At 52.0% G+C, this 20,271-nt stretch overlaps 1 protein-coding gene and 1 pseudogene across 3 annotated transcripts; both read left to right on the top strand.

Moving 5' to 3' along the window:
• Positions 1-69: 69 nt before the first annotated feature.
• ZMYND15 (zinc finger MYND-type containing 15) lies at positions 70-4,914 on the top strand. Of its 3 annotated transcripts, none has more exons than XM_021694773.1 (13): positions 70-643; positions 1,046-1,280; positions 1,368-1,523; positions 1,777-1,937; positions 2,490-2,642; positions 2,961-3,041; positions 3,194-3,310; positions 3,409-3,497; positions 3,585-3,683; positions 3,794-3,947; positions 4,037-4,095; positions 4,365-4,525; positions 4,743-4,914. In XM_021694773.1, exons 1-13 carry the CDS (start codon positions 70-72, stop codon positions 4,912-4,914), a joined length of 2,211 nt encoding a protein of 736 aa, XP_021550448.1. The 3 variants fall into 3 exon arrangements, with proteins under 3 accessions (XP_021550448.1, XP_021550447.1, XP_021550449.1); XM_021694772.1 differs by having other exon boundaries at positions 4,001-4,095; XM_021694774.1 differs by lacking the exon at positions 3,194-3,310.
• A 7,044-nt stretch (positions 4,915-11,958) lies between these two features.
• LOC110584498 lies at positions 11,959-14,099 on the top strand (annotated as a pseudogene).
• The last annotated feature ends 6,172 nt before the right edge of the window (positions 14,100-20,271 follow it).

Below are 20,271 nucleotides of genomic sequence, written 5' to 3'. Positions count from 1 at the left end.
CTACCCTCTCCCTCACCATACATCCCTTCCTCTGCTCAGTCTGGGCCCAGAACCTGCGGCCCTGAAGACATGGAGTTTGTGTCTGGATACCGCGATGAGTTCCTTGATTTCGCTGCCCTCTTGTTTGGCTGGTTCCGAAAGTTCGCAGCAGAGCGTGGGCCTGGGGGGGCCCGCCTTGAGGGCCGCTGGCGCCAGCTGGAGGCTCAGATCAGAAGGCTGCCCCAGGACCCTGCCCTTTGGGTGCTCCATGTCTTGCCCAACCGTAGTGTGGGCATCAGCCTGGGGCAAGGGGCAGAGCCAGGCCCTGGACCAGGCCTGGGGGTTGCCCGGTTCCTGGGAGATGAGCCCCCACTCCACCTGCGAGACCTAAGCCCCTATGTCAGTTTTGTCAGCCTGGAGGAAGGGGAGGAAGCAGAGGAGGAGGAGGAAGAGAATGGAGAGGAGGAGGGTGCAGGCATGGAGAAGGTAGATCCAGAGGAGGACGGGGAGCCAGCCCCCACCAGCAGGGAGTCCCCCCAGGAAGCAAACCCTCCAGGGGAGACAGAGGAGGCTGAGCAGGAGGCAGGAGGCGGCGAGGATGATTGCCGAGAGGACAAGGCAGAGGACGAAGCGGGCCCTGAGAGGAGGAAGGGGCGGAGAAGTGGTAAGAACCCCCGGCTGGGCCTTCTGCCCTTTGGAAGACCCCCTCTACCAGGAAGCCTAGCCAGAAGTCACCAACAGTGGCCTACAGGCCAGTCTGGCCAGAAAAGGTGTTTTCATTGACCCACAATGTTTTTCGTTTTGTTGGGGTTTTTTTTGAGCCAACATTTATACATTGACAGAAAAAAATTCCAGAAAGTTCCAGCAGCAGGTCCACACTTCTGCATGGCCACACACACCCCAGCACTGTGCAGCAGGCGTCCCCTTCCGATGAGGCATCCCCTCTCTACCCTCTCCCCTCGGTTCACTTAGTTGACCCGCCTAGCCCCTGTAGGCATGACGTTCATACTCCTGACCCTGACCATCTTTGCTGCTCCCCGCCCTTGACTTTTCCCTTCTTTCCCAGAGGCTGCCCCCTTGCACCTCTCCTGCCTCTTACTGGTGACCGATGAACATGGCACCATCTTGGGCATTGACCTGCTAATGGATGGAACCCAGGGGAGTGCAGGCAAGAGCTCAGGGACCGAGAACCTGGTTCCTCGGGCCTATGCTCTCCTCTGCCACAGCATGGCCTGCCCCATGGGCTCCGGAGACCCTCGAAAGCCCCGACAGCTCACCGTGGGAGACGCCCAGCTGCATCGGTACAAAAACCTGGTATCTGAGGTTGGGGAGGCCTAGGGATCTGGACCCCTGAGCCCCCCAGCCTGACAGTCTCCACCCGCATTCAGAGACTTGGAGCGTCTGGTCCCGAGGCTGGGCGTGAAGTTAGCCAAGACGCCGATGCGGACGTGGGGTCCCCGGCCAGGCTTCACGTTTGCCTCCCTCCGGGCTCGAACCTGCCATGTCTGCCATAGGCATAGCTTTGAGGTGAAGCTGACACCTTGGTGAGCAGCCTGAAGGATGGAGTGAGAGGGAGGGGACCCCCAACACTCGGGCAAGCAGAGAAAGCTGGCTGGTGGGGGGGGGTGCAGCAGACAGAGTGAGGGTCCGGGAAGTCGATGGGGAGAAAAGCAAGCTGTTAGGACCAGAGTGTACAGAAAAGCAGACCGGATGATACATGGGCAGCTGTAGGAAACAGAGCAGGCCGAGGACCTGCAGAGATGAACGCTGGGTGCCCACCACCCCCTGTGACCCCAGCCCCCAGTGTAGTGCCGTCTTGTACTGTGGAGAGGCTTGTCTCAGGGCCGACTGGCGCCGATGCCCAGATGACGTGAGCCACCGATTTTGGTGCCCAAGGCTTGCGGGCTTCATGGAGCGGGCCGGGGAGCTGGCAAGTCTGCCTTTTACCTACACCGCAGGTACCACAAGGCCATGGGGCTGGGGGGTGGGCGGGACTGAGACAGGGGTTTGGGACCGGGGCTGGGCGCCTGGGTGCAGGGTCCCGGGCCTGCAGGAGAAGTGCTTGGGGCCGGACCGCAGGAGCGAGGCCCGGATGCTGGGGGTTTAGGGCTGGGGGTCAGAGCCCTGGGGCTGAAGACAGGGTCTGGAGCTGAGGAGTGCAAGGGGCCTGCGTCCCTGAGAGAGCTCAGGGGATTCGGGAACAGGGGTGCATGCACTTGCTGCCCAGCTCTGCCGGTAACTGGGGACCATGAACTAATCACTTGAATTTTTAGACCCTCAGTTTCCTCATCTGTAAAATGAGTATATTAACCAACGCTAAACCCCGGGGAATTGTCACAAGGATCCCGTGGGTTCGGTGGTGTCTGCTCTACTGTAGACGCTCGGAAATGTTGGTTCTCTCCAGGCCTAGAACCAGCTTCAGACCCAGGGGCCTTGAGAGAAACTGAGAAGAGCTATAGTCTGGGGTCCTAGCCCCCAGGCCCTCACCCCCTCCCCTCCTCCCTCTCCAGAGGTGACCAGTGAAACCTTCAACAAGGAGGCCTTTCTGGCCTCACGGGGCCTCACTCGCGGCTACTGGACCCAGCTCAGCATGCTGATTCCAGGCCCTGGCACCCCGAGGCGCCCCCGAGGCAGCACGCCAGCCCTGAGCCTTCTTCTTGGTGGTTCGTGGGGCCTCTCTTCAGGCATGGGCCCCTTAGCGCAGAGGGAAGGATGGGGGAGAAAACGGTTGTCCGGGCCCCAGATAACCCCTCCACGTACACACCCAACTCCATTACCACCACCGTGGCCATTTCAGGCCTTTCCCCAATCCTCAAAGTAGTCACCACTGCCCACCCCATTGGGAAGCCCCATCCACAGGCAACCTCCCATTCCTCTTGCTGCAGCTCCAGGGAATACAGCTCCTTTGGAAGGAAGAAGGGGATGTGCCGGCTGGGGGTCTCCCTGACCCCAGGATCCTCTTCTTCCTTCCATTCTTTCAGGAGATCCCTACCAGCTTCTCCAGGGGGATGGGCCCGCCCTGATGCCTCCTGTGCCCCCAGATCCACCCAGGGGCGTCTTTGGTGAGCTGGAGGGGCCCTGAGGGGGCAAGAGGTAGGGACAGGGACTGGAGCGCCAGCAGTCTGAACGGCTGAGAAAAAGGGGGCTCTTAGACTGGAAGGGGCTGCTGGGGTCCAGACCGGGGCCAGGTCCCCCAGTAACCCGCTCTCCCCAGGCTCGTGGCAGGATTACTACACGTGGAGGGGCCTCAGCTTGGACTCCCCCATGGCCGTGCTTCTCACCTACCCATTGACTGTGTATTACGTCATCACCCACCTGGTGCCCCAGTCCTGTAAGGAGAGCAGAGCGGCGGGACCGAGGGGGGCAGGGAGCTGGAGGGGGACAAGAGGAAGGGAGGACATCTTCTTAAGCGGCTAACTTCTCACCCAGTCCCTGAGCTCAACATCCAGAACAAGCAATCACTGAAAATCCACGTGGTGGAAGCCGGGAAGGAGTTCGACCTGGTCATGGTGTTTTGGGTAAGTCCCTCCGGGACCCGAGGTTGGGCATTTGGGTGTGGAGCTGGCCGTGGGGTGGGACCCTGATCTGTCCTCTCCGTCCTTCAGGAGCTCCTGGTCTTGCTCCCCCACGTGGCCCTGGAGCTGCAGTTTGTGGGTGACGGCCTGCCCCCTGACAGTGACCAGCAGCATTTTACCCTGCAGAGGGTGAGGGCTGAGGGGGGGGGGTGTCCTCCTTCCTTCTGCTCTCCCCTTGCCTAGCGCCTCCCAGTGCCCTAACTTCCAGCGGTGTCTCCACTCTGCTCCTGGCTCCCCAGGATGGCCCAGAGGTGTCTGTCCGTCCTGGTTCCGGGGTATCCACGCGGCTCGGCTCCAGCACTAAGGAGAAGGGGGGCCGCAGGGACCTGCAGATCAAGGTGTCTGCACGGCCCTACCACCTGCTCCAGGGGCCCAAACCCGACCTGGTTATCGGTAAGAGCCTGGGGTAGGAGTGTGGGGACCTGGGAGAAGGCCGAGGGCGACAGCTTCTGCACGCTCTCCCGCTCTCCCTCGGTCTGCAGGATTTAACTCCGGCTTCGGTCTCAAGGACACTTGGCTGAGCTCGCTGCCCCGGCTACAGGTGGGGGATGGGCCAAAAGGGACCTGCTCTCCCCTCCTGCCTCCACCCCACCCCCCTTCTCCGATAGCTGCTTCTTCCCACCCTCTGCTCCAGACCCGGGGCGCGCCCAGGGCCCTCCCGACCCTGTCTGTCTGTCTGTCCGCCCGCCTCGTGCCTCCCTCCCTGTCTGTCTGGGTCCCCGGTTTCCACCCCCGTCTGCGCCCCTGGCGCCTGGGGAGGGGCTGGGCGGAGGCGCCGCTCCCAGAGTCAGAGGCCCGCGCCCACCGCAGTCCCTCCGAGTCCCGGCCTTCTTCACCGAGAGCAGCGAGTACGGCTGTGTGATGGACGACCAGACCATGGCGGTGGCCACGGGAGGGGGCACCAGCCCCCCGCGGCCCAACCCCTTCCGCTCCCCCTTTCGCCTGCGAGCCGCCGACAACTGCATGCCCTGGTAAGGACCCGCGACCCCCGCGGGGTCCTCCGCCCTCCGGGGACCCCCTCCCCGCGACCCCCGCCCCCGCGGGCCTCCACCCCGCGCGCACACGGCGGGCTGGATCTGGCTCCCACTCTCCCATCCCCAGGGGCGTGCTCAGCCCGCGCCGCCCTGCCCCCGACCCCCGCCCCCGCCCCGCGGAAGCCCCGCCCCTGAAGGCGCCACGCCCCCTCAGGTACTGCAACGCCTTCATCTTCCACCTGGTCTACAAGCCCCCGCAGGGGAGCGGGGCCCGCCCGGCGCACGGGCCCGCGCCCCCGGTCCCGACCCCCGCCGCGCCCCCCGCCCCCGCCCGCAGGCGCCGAGGGGAGAAGAAACCCGGGCGGGGGGCCCGCCGGCGCAGGTGAGGGCTCAGGTGTGGCCGCCCAGCCCTCCCCCTCGCACGCCCGGGGAGGGAGAACCGAAACGCTCACGGCCCGGGGGAGGCCGGTTGGCGGAGCTCGAAGAGGTAAATAAAAGTACTTGTTTGAAACCACCGAGTCACGGACGCTCTGGTTACACACCCATAACCGGGTCGTTAAACGTAGAGGGAGGAAAAGGATTTCGGGATGATTCATTTTCCTCCAGCTTCTTTCAGCCCCTCCACGGCTGTCCCCTCTTCCCTGCGGCTCCGACTCCGACCCTCCTTGGTGATCCCAAACTCCTGATGTATGTGTGTAAGTCACTGTAGGCCTCAGGGGCCCGCCCCAAGGCAAGGCAAGACCCAGGAGCGGAGAGGGACTTCTCACTAGCGGGCAGGGGACGCACACGAGCTCCTGGGGGCGCACAGGCCTTGGTTTAGGGGCCGCGAAAGGCCCCCAGCCACCCACCCGTGGGCCATCCTTGTCCTTCTCTCATCCTCATATGCAACGAAGAACCAGCTTGTGCTGAGTCCACTGCGAATGTCACTCAAGCCCAGTTCATGTCCGCTCTCACTGCCCACTCAACGAGTCCGGCAGAGAATTCTTTCTAGGACATTACTTACCTGCTTAAATCCCTCCAGTGACTTTCCTCCACTCTTAAAATCCCCTGAGTGTGGGCTGGGTTTAGTGACTCAGTCATTAAAGTACAGAAAGGGAAGAGTAATGGAGAAACTTGGCAGACACCACCTTGACCAAGTGATGAAGGTTAATGAGCGTAAGTCACGGGGATATCATGTGCTCCCTGACATGTTGCAGTGAGAAAGCCACATCACCTTCCTATTCCTCCCAAAAATCCATAACCTTGGTCTGACCCTGAGAAAACAGCAGACAAATCCACACTGTGGGACAGTCTACAAGATGCCTGGCTGCTCTTCTTCCAAAGTGTTCCAAAGTCATCGAAGGCAAAAAAAGACCCAAGAAACTGACAGACTGGAAGGGAGTACGGAGACGTGACATCTAACTATGATGTGGTCTCCTGGATTGGATCCTGGGGCAGGAAAAGGACATTAGCGGAAAAACTGGAGGAGGAATCCAAATAAAATCTGTAGGGTTTAGCTAACAGTATGGTGTCGATGTTAATTTCTTCCTTTTGATAAATGCGCTATATGTCTTATAGGTTCTTCTCTCCCTTTCTGTCATTCTCTTTTATTATAAATATTTTGGGCGTCGAAGTTTCCAAATACACAGAAAAGCCCAGAGACTGCATCATGAATCTCTATGTACCGGTCTCTCAGCTTCAACAATTATCAACGTTTTTCTTATTTTATTATTACTTCTTGGGAATCTATGACATAAGAAGACATGTGTATATATTTGGTCTTGTCCAGGTTCCTGGCACAAGAGCTTCTGAAACCCTTGGAATCTCCTTAGTGAAAGGGGTCTTGGGTTATTCATCATAAGCCCTTCCAACCATACCTGTGTTTATGCTAATGAGGTGACCCTAGGTGGACCCCTATTGAACTTCACGATGGAGGCCGCCTGCTAGTAATAGTGTGAGTAGAGTGCTGGAATTTTCACCCCACTTTTCAACCGCCAAGGAGTGGCGAGGGGGCTGGAGACTAAGTTAACCGCCAGGATTTCATCAATCACGCTTACGTAATAGAACCGCCATAAAAACCCCTAACCAATGGGGTTCAGAGAGCATCCGTGTTGGTGAGCACCCTGAGGTGGGTTCTGAGGGTGGTGCAGCTGGGGAGGGCGTGGGGGCTCCACCCCACCCCACTGCCCACCCCTTGCCCTGTGCATCTCTTCCATGTGCCCATCCCTCAGTTGGTAATAGGAAACTGTGTTCCTGAGTGCCATGAACCATTTTAGTAAATTAGTGGACCTGCAGAGGGGTCACGGGAACCCTCAATTTATAATCAGTCGGTCAGAAGTACCGGAGACCCGGGACTTGTGCCTGGCATCTAAAGTGGGGGCGGCCTTCGGGGATTAAGCTCATTCTGGGTACTTAGTGTGAGACTTGACTAAAGAGAACGACATCCTGGGTGCGAAGCTGCACTGGCCAAGCAATTTCTCGCCCCCACAGGCCGCTATCTGGGCGGGTGGAGAATCGGTTGGTGTGGGGAAACACACACACACACACACACACACAACTTTGGGTGTCAGAGTGCCGGTAGTAAAAACAGCTAATCATTAGTGTCGGAAGTGAGCTACACTAGCCTTCGCTCACAGAAACATGTGGTTTGGGAAGAGAAAGGAGGAAGGGTAAGGGATGAGGAGCCCTTACCTTCCCGGGTGGCCACGCGCTCACTCCCGCTGTGAACAGCAGAGAGGTCCGCACTCAGTTACCCAAGGTAAACTGACCGGTGGAATTTAGAATTGGACCCAACTCCCAAGGAGCTAGTTCCCTGGTTGCCTAAGGAAATGGAAACTAGTAAGAAAAATGGGAAACACACCATCCCTTGGTGATTATCTGTAATGGCTAAAATAAGATTTAAAAAGAGTTCTAGTTTGGGCTTTGGTGCTAGACGGAGCTCAGGTTTTGGTCAGCCTAAGCTTCGGCTGCTAGCCTCAGAGATGGCCACAGAGAGTCACCGAGAAGGCTGTCAATGTGGGGGTGGGGTGCAAAACCACAGAATTACTGAAACCAGACACCAGCGGGTATAGCATGAAAGAGTTGCCCCATTTTGTAGATTGGTATCATCAACTTCCTGGAGAACCTTTTTAAAAGTGGATTGTGAGGGTGCCTGGGTGGCTCAGTCAGTTAAGCATCTGCCTTCGGCTCAGGTCATGATCCCAGGGTCCTGGAATCGAGCCCCGCATTGGGCTCCCTGCTCAGCGGGAAGCCTGCTTCTCCCTCTGCCTACCGCTCCCCCCTGCTTGGCTCTCTCTCTTTCTCTATGTATCAAATAAATAAAATCTTTAAAAAAAAAAAAGTGGAGTGTGAAAGAGACTAACTTAAGGGCAATATCCTTGGCTTTAAATGCTGCAGGGTAGAACTGGGTGGACGCAGGACCCACAGCTTCCTCTTAAACCACCACAGGTGGTTGCATGCAATCCAGACACGCAGGACGTTATTCCTGGGGAATAATCCCAAAGCCACCCAGCGGCCACCAAAAGTCCCCTCTTTGGCACACACTCAGGGACGGTGGAAAAGGCCTTAGTGTGAGTAACATAAAACCCTCCTCGCTCCCCTATTACTCGGGAAATTCCAAGATTTTGAGAAGCACCGTGCCAGAAACTGGGACAAAGACCAAATACTATCTATCGCAAGATCACACCCCCGCCCCCCAGCTTCTTTCCGGAGTGTTTGCGAGCACAGTCTAGACATTCATCATCTCACGTGCATCTATAACTAACAAGGGCTCGTCACAGATGTCGTACCCAACAAAATCAGCAAGTACTCTCTAATATCTTACGACACCCAGTTCACATTCAAATGTCTTTGATTATCTCAAAGGCGGCTTTTACAGCTGATTTGTTCCAAGAAATAAACAAGGTCCACAGGTGGCTTTGGCTGTTGTTGTCCCTTCGATCTCTTTAATCTGTGAGGGAATTCCCTCCCTTTTCTTTCTTCTTGGTTTCCATGTCACCGGTTCGATGGGAAACAGAATCTTCGTCCTGTAGAATCTTCCTCATTCTGGATCTGGCTGATGGCTTCCTCGGGATGTTTTGTGCTGTGTTTTTTTGTTTTGGGGGTTTTTTGTTTTGTTTTTTAATTTCCTCATTTATCTTCCTTCGTTCCTGTAAGCTGGTAATTAGATCTAGATGGGAAGACACTTCTACTGTGGTCTGTGCCAACTTCTGCAGCTGATCTCATGCCACTTGCCACCCCCTCTCTACCCTCCAGCCAGATGCCTCTAAATAGACGCAGTGCTCTCTCATCATGGAACTTCCCCATTTTCTTGCTCAACCGATGTCGTCTCAGCCTAAACATCACTTCCTTAGGAAAGGAGAACTTCCCTGACTCCCTGATAAGGGTAGACAACCCCTGCGCAAAGTTCTCAGAGCGCCCTGTATATCTCCTAAGACCATAAAAGGGAAGCCCAGGTCCCTGGTGAATCGAGGGTAAAGAAAACTTTTTACCCCTCCCTTGGCCAGAAAATAACCTTTCCCTGCATTCCTGGCATCTACTGCACAAAAAGTAGGAAAGGATATGGTTATCTCTGAGTGGCAGGATTACTGAGGATTTGCTTGCTCTTCTGGTTTATCTGTGTTGCTCATTTTTCTTCCATGAGCACGCAGTACTTGTGTAATAAAAATGTTTAATTTACAAATCGTTGCCTTTAATAATTCACTCACTAAACACTGAGTGAATGCAAGCAAGGCTTTGTGTGGTACTTGAGAGATGTGATGGGGGAAACAGACAGACAGTGTCCCTGCCTCCGTGAAGCTTACGGTCAGTGGCAGGGGTCCGTAAACCGTGGCCTCTAGCCCGACCCAGCCCTCCGCCTGCTTTTGGATGAGCGGCAAGCTAAGAAACCAAAAGAAGAAGATTCTGTGATGTGAAAATTATATGAAATTCAAATTGCGGTGTCCATCAATTTATATCAAAATAGACCCCACAGCTATTTATTTATGTATTGTCTGGGGCGACTTTCATGATACAAACAGCTGGGTTTTGAATACTGTACTTGCGACAGAAACCCTACGGCCCTACAGAGCCTAAAATATCCTCTAACAGGCTCTTCGTAGAAGAAGTACTCTGACCTCTGGCTAGGGCAAGATATTCTTTAACCTTTTTTTAAGATTTTATCTTATTTATTCGAGAGAGCATGAGCAGGGGGAGCAGCAGAGGGAGAGGGAGAAGCAGATTCCCCGCTGAGCAGGGAGCCCGATGGGATGTGGGGCTTGAAGCCAGGACCGGGAGATCATGACCTGAGCTGAATGACCTGAAGGCAGATGCTTAACCAACTGAGCCACCCAGGCGCCCCAGGGCAAGATTTTTAAAAATGCAGGGGCGCCTGGCTGGCTTAGTTGGAAAGAATGCGTGACTCTTGATCTCAGGGTCGTTAGTTCGAGGCCCCCACGTTGGGCATAGAGATTACGTAAATAGATAAGTAAACTTAAAAGAGAAGATTTTCGGGGTGCCTGGGTGGCTCAGTTGGTTAAGCATCTGCCTTCAGCTCAGGTCATGATCTCAGGGTCCTGGGATCGAGCCCCGCATTGAGCTCCCTGCTCAGTGGGGACCCTGTTTCTTCCTCTCCCATTCCCCCTGCTTGTGCTCTCTCTCTCTGACAAATAAATTAGGAAAATCTTAAAAAGAAAGATTTTCAAAATGCAGATTTATGAGATTTTGTGTAGGTCATAAAGTCAATTTAGTGGGCCTCAAACAGCATTCTTTTTTTTTTTTAAATGAAATAGAATAGAATAAAACTATTAGGTGTATCATGTGTCATGAGAGTGAATATTATTTTGTGAGACATTTGCTTCACTTACATCTACCATATATGTTCAGTGTGCGTGTGTGTGCTGCATCATGATATGAGATGTGTTCTTTACTGTAGACCATGGTCAAACATCTGAAAGTCACAGGCTTGGAGGGAGGCCTGGAAGACACGGAGAAGTCACCAGGAAGTTCTAGTACAGTGTGACTGGTGTGGTGATGAGAAGTTCCAGACTCTTAGAGACACAGAGGAGGCACTTAAGACAGCCTTGAGGTATCAGGGGAGAGGCTTCCTGGAAGAAATGACATCTAAGCAGTGACCTGAAGGACAAGTAGGGGTTAGCCAGGTAAAGAAGAGAAAAGATGGTAGTAGCATGTGCAAAGGCCCTGGGGCAAAAGTAAGTAAGGGGTTTGGGAGAAACTACAAGGAGTTCAGTACTGTTAGAGTTTAGAATGAGATGAGGCTTTTTTATCCCCATCCCTCTCCATCATGTCACACCTCCATTTTCCCTGAGCGCTTATCCCAGTTGCCTTATTATTTATTTGTTTACATTATTTATTTATTTACAATTTATCCTTCAACACACTTGAAAAAGTAAATTCCACGAAAGGGGAGACCGGTCTGTCTTCTTTAGAACCATGCCCTCGCACCACGCCCAGGACAGACTAGCCACTCGGCATTTACTAAAGGAATTTTAGGAAGAGATCCCTCCCTGCTGTACTGGGGGAAAAGTGGACCCTGGAGGGTAAGGCTTGTCTAGTTGTTCAACCAACAGCTGGAGGCAGGCCATGAGTCCTGGGTTTAGACAGACCTGGTTTGAACCCAGGCAGATTCAGACCAGACCCTGGAGAATCTCTTCCGAGAGCCATGCTCTGTTGGGCTGGCACAGAAAGTGCAAAGTGCAGATATGCACACAGGGCTTACTCGTGTCCGAGTGTTTTCTGAGCACTTCATTTACATATACGAATAAATGTAATCTTCGTCACAAACCAGTAGGTATTGTTAGTATCCCCCATTTCACAGATGAGGAAACTGAGGCACGGGGAGGTCGTCACTTAACCACGGTGAAGCAAGGGAACCTGGAAACAAATCAGGGAGCCCAGCTCTTGAATATGGGCTTTGAACCACTACCCCAAACTGATTCTTGGAAAACCACACAACTTCCCAGAACAGACAGGAACGGCTTACGTATGAGAGCCCTTTTCTCCTTCATGATTGGCCATGCAAAGAATCACCAACACTTCTGCCAATTTTTCTTTGAAATACGTGGAGGGATTTCCGGGAGGCTCCCGGAGTTGGATGGGTGAGCTCCCCCGAAAGATCGCCACCCCCACCGGGCACTGCCCGCCTCGCTGAGACAGCGGGACGTGGAACGGAATGCAACGAGAGCCAAGCCTTGGGAGTGAGTACAGCGCCTCTTCTATTGATTACAAATGATAAGATATCTTATCGATAACATTTTATATTGATTACATGTTGGATACATTAGGTGAAATAAAATACCTTCTTCGGGGCGCCTGGCTGGCTCCGTCAGAGGACCCTGTGACTCTTGATCTTGGCATCGTGAGTTCGAGCCCCACAGTGGGTGTAGAGCTTACATTAAAAAAATAAATAAGAACAAAATACCGCTGATCCTTAGACTTCAGAACTCTCTTCCAACATGGCCCAAGACAACTCTCCAAACAAGACCATAACAATGAATCAGAGACGCAGCCGCACCAAATTCACAGAAGATCAATTGAAAATCCTCATCAAGGCATTTCACCAAAATCCTTACCCAGGTTATGCTACCAAACAAAGACTCGCTTTAGAAATCAACACTGATGAGTCCAGAATCCAGATTTGGTTTCAGAATTGAAGCGCTAGGCACCAGTGCCAGAAAAAATCAGAACCCGATGAGGACTTAGAATCAAGTCAAGACCAAGATCACTCTGAAGAGGAGATTCAAAGTAGAGAAGACAGACGGTGTCGTACCAGCTACACTTCTTCACAATTACACACCCTCATCGAGGCATTTATGAACAACCCTTATCCTGGCATTGATACCAGAGAGCAACTTGCTAAAGAAATTGGCATTCCAGAGTCAAGAGTCCAAATTTGGTTTCAAAATCGGAGATCCAGATTCCATGTCCAGAGAAAAAGAGAACCTGATGATCAAGACTCAGAACAGAGGGCGCCTGGGTGGCTCAGTTGGTTAAGCGACTGCCTTCGGCTCAGGTCATGATCCTGGAGTCCCGGGATCGAGTCCCGCATCGGGCTCCCTGCTCAGCAGGGAGTCTGCTTCTCCCTCTGACCCTCCTCCCTCTCATGCTCTCTGTCTCTCATTCTCTCTGTCTCAAAAAAAAAAAAAAAAAAAAAAAAGACTCAGAACAGAGACAAGACCAAGAACAGGATCTCTGAATGAGAGAGTTCAAGGCACCACACCCAACGTGACCTCGAACTCATGACCCCAAGATCAAGAGTCACATCTCTACTGACTGAGCTAGCCTGGTGCCCCTGAAGCAGATATTTTAAAAAGTAAAATATCTGGTCAAATAGGGATTTCTACAAGGAGTGTGGTAATTTTAAATATGCTAAAATTTCAAACCCAGTTAATAAAGTTACATTCCATAAAAAAAAAAAAGAAAAGAAAAAAGAACAAAATACCTTCTTAAAATTAAAAAAAAAAAAAGAAAAGGTTTAGGTAAGGATCAGATGCCTGAGTTCAAATCCAGGCTCCCCACTTCTTAGCTTAGGATCTTGGGCAAGTTACCCACCCTCTCTGTGCCTGGTTCCCCGCCTGCCAAAGGGGGACAGTAACGGGACGGTCTCGTGCGTGTAAATGCCGAGAAGGGTCTTCGGCGTAGAGAGGATTCGGTAGATGCTCTGCATTGCCATCATTATTATAGCAACGTGCCGTAGAGACCAAGCCGAGACAGCGAGTCCCCCACCTTTCAGAAGGATAGCATGCCTTCTAGCTCTGGTCCACATGGGCCAGGGCATCCGTTGTCCCCTGGGCTTATCCCCGAGTGACGATCTCCTACCCTCCCCCAACCCTGCCCCAAACCACCCGACTCCGCCCTCCGTATGGCCTCTGCCCTCTTGATCTCATGGAAACTTGGCTCTGCAACTCTTGGAGGAGACTGTTGTGGTCTCTCCCACATTCCACATATCCTGAGGTGAGGCAGGTGTCTTTCTTCCTCCCTGCTCTGGCTTCCAAAAAATTTCCCTTTCCTTCAAAACCCCAGGCTCTTTGAAGCACACACCAGCAGGCTGAGTGTCATCCATCATCCCCGCCGCTTGCAAGCATCTTCCGGCGTCTATGCACTTGGTGGAGACCTCGAGCATTTGGCTGATGTTCACTTCTCCACCGTGAGGCATGTCTTCATCCGTGTAGACCAAGACAGCCACTTCTGCAATCCGCCCAGCACCCCACCAGATCCCTGTCCCCTGTGCACCTCTCCCCACCCCAGCCACACACTCCAAAGGCCGAGCCCTAGGGCCCTGGTGTTATCAGGAGCCGCGCTACTCCCAGCCTCCTGATTTCAAGCACCCCGCCGCTCTCCATTCTCCCAGTGCCCTCTCTGCTACCCTCAGTTCCACGAGGTCACTGTCCCCCACCCTCTGCGGGTCTTCATGTCTGACTTCGCCCCGGGTACACCCATCCATCCCAATGCAGACACTCCCAGTTCTCCTGGCCTCTCCCTCCATCTTGCTGGCAAAACCCCAGGTGTGTCTGAACCAGGCTCCACCCGCTGTGGGGGTTTGCCCGAGTTGCTGCGCATGGCTGGAGAGAGACTCCGGGGCCGGATCTCGGGGTGAGTCTGCCGCGCTGAGTCACAGGGAGGCTCTCAGCTCTGCCCGGCCGTCCCTCTGAAGTTATCATTTCATACGGCTTCTCTCCCCAGATGGCAGCACCTTGCCATCCTTGGCCAGCAATCCTAGTTCTTGTCTTTCCGGAAAAGAAACGCCCCATCTTGCTACCGGGGTTTCTCATCATGACGGTTGCCTGCAAATTCCTTTTCTTCTATTTGTGTCTCGGTCTTTGATGTTGAATTTGTCCCTCCAATGTCTTGGTCACCCTTTCTCCATTTCATGTCTCCACCACCCCAGTGGAAGTGCCCTCGTCGAGATAATCTTGCCAGACCCCAGCGGTCAGTTCTCTCCGTCTCGGGAGCATTTAACAGAGCTGCCCTCCCTGAAACATGGCCTTGGCCTCCAGGACTCACGCTGTCCTGGTCTTCCTCCACCTTGCCCGGAGACCCCGTGCTGGCCCGTCCTCCTCTTGCCCGTCTCTGAGCCTCTCTCCTCTCTTCTCGACTCCCCTCCCTCTCCCAGCCCTGCCCCACTCCTGCCTCCCCCTGCTTCCTCACTTTGATAAATGGCCCCCTCATCCCTTCACCGGGTCCAAATCTTGGGGTCAGCTCCCTCTTCACCTCTTCAGCTCGGACCACTCCACCTCTCTGCCGTGCCTTCCACGGGCCATGCTGGTCTCCGCAGGGCCTTTGCACATGCTGCTGTCTGCACTGCAACACTCTGCTTCCCCAACCCCCCTTCTTTCCCGGCCGCCGCTGCTGCAGAGAGGCCTTCCCTGGCCTCCCTAGTGGAAGTCGTCCTCAACGGCTGTTACTCTAGCTCCTAAACTCATTCTATTTTTCTTCACAACTCATCGCTACCTAGATTTGTGCGTTTATCGGCTGACGCGCTCACTGCTTACCTCTCCCAACTGAACCCCCAGCATATGCAACGATGCCTAGTGTAAAGTGAGTACTCCGTACCTCTTTGTTGTGAAGGGAAAAAGGAGAGACGGGACAAAGGGAGAAATATTACACGGGTACGTGAAAGGCCCCAGAAAGCTGGTTTGGGATAAAGCCAGCTTAACTCTTGGCCCATCCCCTCTGCGTACTGCATCAGTCCCGTCGGTGAGGCGACATGGTGATTACAAGTGCGAGAATTGGAGTCTGACAAGCCCGAGTGCAAGTCCCGGCTTGACCGCTCCCTGCTGTGTGGTCTTAGGCAAGTTACTCAGTCTCTCTGAGCCACATACACTCATTCTGCCCATATTTGCTGAGTGCCTACTTTACAACAGAAGCACCGTGCTGTGCTTATCATGAGGATTATGTAAGACAAAGTATGACGTGTCTCTGGCACCACGCCTGACTACTCATCAGTACTCAGTCACCTGGTGTTATCAGCACTTCAGGTTTTGCTGTGGCCCTATTCTCATTGTCTGTTTATAGTCATTTGAAGTTTACAATTTGGATTTTCCCATTGATCAAAAACTTATTTAGGACAGGGGCACCCGGCTGGCTCCGTCAGAAGAGTGAGGGACTCTTGATCTCGGAGTCGTGGGTTCGAGCATCGCGTTCAGCGTAGGGATGACTAAAAAAAATAATAAACTTTAAAAGAAATTTATTTAGGACAGTTTTGGGGTTCTTCAGGGTTGGGTTTTGTTACCTAAACATTGGGAAGTTTCTGGTTTATTGCCTCGTGGTCAGAGAATGTGGCCAGTACAATTTCAGGTTTGAGGAATTTGGTATTTCTTTCAGAGCCTAATATCTGATCCATATTTGTGACTGTTTCCTGGGCATCAGAGAGGGTGTGTTCTCCATTTATGAGATACAAAGGTCAATAAATATCATCTGACTCAAGCTCCAGGATGAAGACTTCATGTTCACTGCTGTATTTCTGGGATCTAGAAATAGGCCTGGGGCACATTATACAGGTTCAATAAATATTTGTTGAATGAGTGGCTAATTAATCAATCAACCTTATAATCACTTAGATTCTCAATAGCTTTGTACCTTTGCATATTTTTTCCTACTTCATCTGCCAAAGGCTGGTGAGTTATGTTACAGTTTCCCATACTGTTATATTTCTGACAACTTCGCAGTTTATTGCTAACTATTTGGGCTTTATATATTTTCACACAATATAACCTAGTGCCTATAGGTTTATGGATGTTACATAACAATCATAAATACATGCCCACACCAACATAAAAGGACCCTTTAACAAAACACGATCTGTACCATACGGTTTAATTGTCACGCATTTGTTATTTCGAAGGAACAACACAACAATAAAAATTTTTTTTTAATTTTTTAAATGACAAATGAAAAAATAAAAATAAAAAAAACCCGACACAATAACAAAATCCAAAAGGCAGAAAAGTGCCTTTTCATGGACACCAAGAGGAAGTCCCCTCCCCTTCTTGTGTCCCATCACCCTGCCCCTCCCCGAGGCCAACCCCACTAACACAGTTTTGCCAATCAGCTTCATTTGAAAACACTAATGTTTTTCATGAAGGAGTTTAAAATACTTACACGAATCGTTACGTGTTTCACATAATGAGTCACCTTATTTTATGCTTTCTGTTTTTCCTCGATGCTTTATCTTCTACGTGGATTGAGTCTGCTTTGCTTTGATCTCCTCCCGAGCTTTGGCAGGCACACACCCCATTTCATGTGTCTCTAATGTTTTCCTTTAAAATTTTAAAAGCATTTTTAGGGGCGCCTGAGTGGCTCAGTCGTTAAGCATCTGCCTTCGGCTCAGGTCATGATCCCAGGGTCCTGGGGTTGAGCCCCGCATCGGGCTCCCTGCTCTGCGGAAAGCCAGCTTCTCCCTCTCCCACTCCCCCTGCTTGTGTTCCCTCTCTCACTGTGTCTCTCTCTGTCAAATAAATAAAAATAAAATCTTTAAAAAAATAAAAAATAAAATAAAATAATAAAAATTTAAAAGCATTTTAAAAAAGATTTTACTTATTTATTTGAGAGAGACAGAAAGCACAAGCAGGGGGAGGGGCAAAGGGAGAGGGAGAAGCAGACTCCCCGCTGAGCAGGGAGCCCAATGTGGGGCTCGATGCCAGGACCCCGGGATCACGACCTGAGTCGAAGACAGACAGGCAGACAGACACTCAACCAACTGAGCCATCCAGGCTCCCCTGAAAAACATTTTTAACTTGTATTTCTTGGTGCGAAGTCGAGAGTAAAATAATGAACCAAGAGTCTCCTCAATTAAATCAAGAAGTTAAACACATCCCCAGATAATGTTGATGAAATTACAGATACGTGTGGCCGTCATTGCTCGAATCTGGCCCCACGCTCGGCCGGGAGATTTCTGCACCTGTTAGGGTCCAACTGTGGCCCCTGAAAGGTCCTATGTGGAAGTCCTAGCCACCAGGACCTCAGAACGGGGCCGTATCCAGAGGTCGGGTCTCCACGTTGGCCTTCGGGCCTCCAGAACAGGGAGAGTACGTTTCCACTGTTCAAGCCCCCACGTCCGGGGTACGTGGTTAAGGCAGCTCTAGTGGATGAATCATCACCCCAAATAACCCGCCAAAGGGGAACCTACGGAGGGGCCTGCGCGGCCCGCCTCTCCAGCCGGGCTGCCATCTGCTGGTGACTCTTTCTGCGGCTCAGTGGTCCCCAATTTAGGAAGATGGCCCTGGGCAAGGAGTGACCCCGAAATGAATGGACAGTTGACCCTTGGCCATTCTTGTAGGTGTGTGGCAGTGTCCCATTGTTATTGGGGTATTTGCAGTTCCTTAATGACATGACGTGGAACTTCTTTTTATATGCTATTTGCCACCTGGACATCCTCTTTGGTGAGGTGTCTATTTGGGTCTTTTGCCCAATTTTTTAATCGGGTTGTTCTTTTTTTTATTGTTGAGTTGTTGCTTTTTTAAAGATTTTATTTATTTATTTGAGAGAGAGAGAGAGCACATGAGCGGGGGAGGGAGAGGGAGAAGCAGACTCCCCGCTGAGCAGGGAGCCTGACGTGGGGGCTCGATCCCAGGACCCCAAGCTCATGACCCAAGCGGAAGGCAGACGCTTAACCAACTAAGCCACCCAGGCATCCCCTAAGAATGCTTTGTATGTCCTGGGTAACAGTCTTTGATTAGCTGTGTCTTTTGCAAATACTTCCTCCCAGTCTGTGGCTTGTCTTCTCATTCTCCTGACGGCGTCTCCTGCAGAGCACAAGTTTTTAATATTAATGAAGTCCAGCCTATCGATGACTTCTTTATGAATCATGCTTGAAAGTTAGTTCTACCTTTGGGCGTTTTGATTACCTGAACCAATAGATTCCCTTTTGGTTTCAGTAGAGTTGGGTTTTCTGTTATTTTGTATTTATTTCCTTAAAATGGACTCTGGGCGCAGCACACAATAAACCATGGACATCTTTACAACTGTTAATATAATTTTTAGGATTTATATGTATTTTTCTCTTTAAGAGGCTTTTCTTGGGCGCCTGGGTGGCTCAGTTGGTTAAGCGACTGCCTTCGGCTCAGGTCATGATCCTGGAGTCCCTGGATCGAGTCCCGCATCGGGCTCCCTGCTCGGCGGGGAGTCTGCTTCTCCCTCTGACCCTCCTCCTTCTCATGCTCTCTGTCTCTCATTCTCTCTGTCTCAAATAAAAAAAAAAAAAAGAGGCTTTTCTTTTTGAAACCAACATTCAGCTTCACAACTCAGTTTTACAAAAGTTATTTAGAGTTACGTCAGGAATTCCCCCACTTGGGGGATTTTTCTTTTACTACATCTCTCGGTTACTTCAAATACTTTTAAAAGGAATTAATAAAGGAGAAGAAAGAGACACAGTTGTATTTCAAACCCAAGCATTCTCAGAAATGTGATTCTACTGTCCTTCCCACACACAAAAGCACCTTGGATATTCATACGATTGTTGGGACATAGTGCTTTGCTTGCTATCAGAATCATAGACCCCTTTTCTCTGTCTTCCGGCATTTAGGGCCACAGAGAAATCTCGGGCCAGGTCAACTTTTGTTCCTTTCTAGGTGACCTTTAATGCCACCTACATGGATCCTTTCATGATGTGGTTCTTCAAGATGAATCCAGGTTCGGCTGGCTTTTAACATCTTACTGGGACGCACTGTGCCTTCTGACCGGCGGATGCAGGTGGACCCATGCCCAGAGCAGCTTGCTCCTCACGCAGACTGTGGACTGCGGCATCTCGGCCACCAGCTCTACTGGGTCATTGGAAACAGCCAGTTTCCTTACCCGGAGGGACATCTCAAGCGTGTCCCCTGCACCCCTCACTCACTCCGTCCCCGTGGCAGTCCTGCTCTCCCGTGTGGGCTTTGATTCTCTCTGCGCATTTTGAGGAATTTGTGCAATTCTCTCTTTTCTCCCCAAATACATGCTGGCGCCTTCACAGCCCAACCTTTCTTTCTTTCTTTTTTTTTTTTTTAAGATTTTATTTATTTATTTGAGAGAGAGAGAATGAGAGAGAGTACATGAGAGGGGGGAGGGTCAGAGGGAGAAGCAGACTCCCCGCCGAGCAGGGAGCCCGATGCGGGACTCGATCCAGGGACTCCAGGATCATGACCTGAGCCGAAGGCAGACGCTCAACCAACTGAGCCACCCAGGCGCCCACAGCCCAACCTTTCTATCTTACGATGTTCTGCTCCTGCTTCCAGGAGAATTCTATTGAAAACCTTTCTGAAAATCCCACCCAAATCCTACAGTAAGTATTTCTCCAGTGTTCTTTTCTCTCTCTCAGTCTTCAGGATGATGTGCCCCGCCCCTCTTTTTGCAGGAAATTTTCAGAATCCCTATGATTTTGGGGTTTTTTTAAGTTTATTATTATTTTTTGAGATTTTTAGACATTTATTTGAGAGACAGTGTGAGAAAGAGAGAGCATGAGCAAGGGAGGCGGGGGACAGAAGGAGAAGCAGACTCCCCACCGAGCAGGGAGCCTGACGTGGGGCTCAATCCCAGGCCCCTGGGATCATGACCTGAGCCGAAGGCAGACGCCCCAACGACTGAGCCACCCAGGTGTCCCAGGAGGAGGGCTTTTTATTTTTTTTAAAGATTTTATTTATTTATTTGACAGAGAGAGAGACAGTGAGAGAGGGAACACAAGCAGGGGGAGTGGGAGAGGGAGAAGCAGACTCCCCACCGAGCAGGGAGCCTGACGTGGGGCTCAATCCCAGGACCCCGGGATCATGACCTGAGCCGAAGGCAGACGCTTAAGG

The sequence above is a fragment of the Neomonachus schauinslandi genome, chromosome 15 (genome assembly GCF_002201575.2).
Source record: "Neomonachus schauinslandi chromosome 15, ASM220157v2, whole genome shotgun sequence".
In the NCBI taxonomy this organism is placed as follows: domain Eukaryota; kingdom Metazoa; phylum Chordata; class Mammalia; order Carnivora; family Phocidae; genus Neomonachus; species Neomonachus schauinslandi.
Note: the sequence above shows the minus strand (reverse complement) of the source record. Positions and strands in the feature narration are given on the sequence as shown.

Coding starts and splice junctions, on each gene's coding strand:
- ZMYND15 (XM_021694772.1), top strand. CDS start 70: ATGGAGTTTGTGTCTGGATACCGCGATGAGTTCCTTGATTTCGCTGCC. Junction 3,042..3,193: donor TCCACCCAGGGGCGTCTTTG/GTGAGCTGGAGG, acceptor CGCTCTCCCCAG/GCTCGTGGCAGGATTACTAC. Junction 3,948..4,000: donor CAAACCCGACCTGGTTATCG/GTAAGAGCCTGG, acceptor CGAGGGCGACAG/CTTCTGCACGCTCTCCCGCT.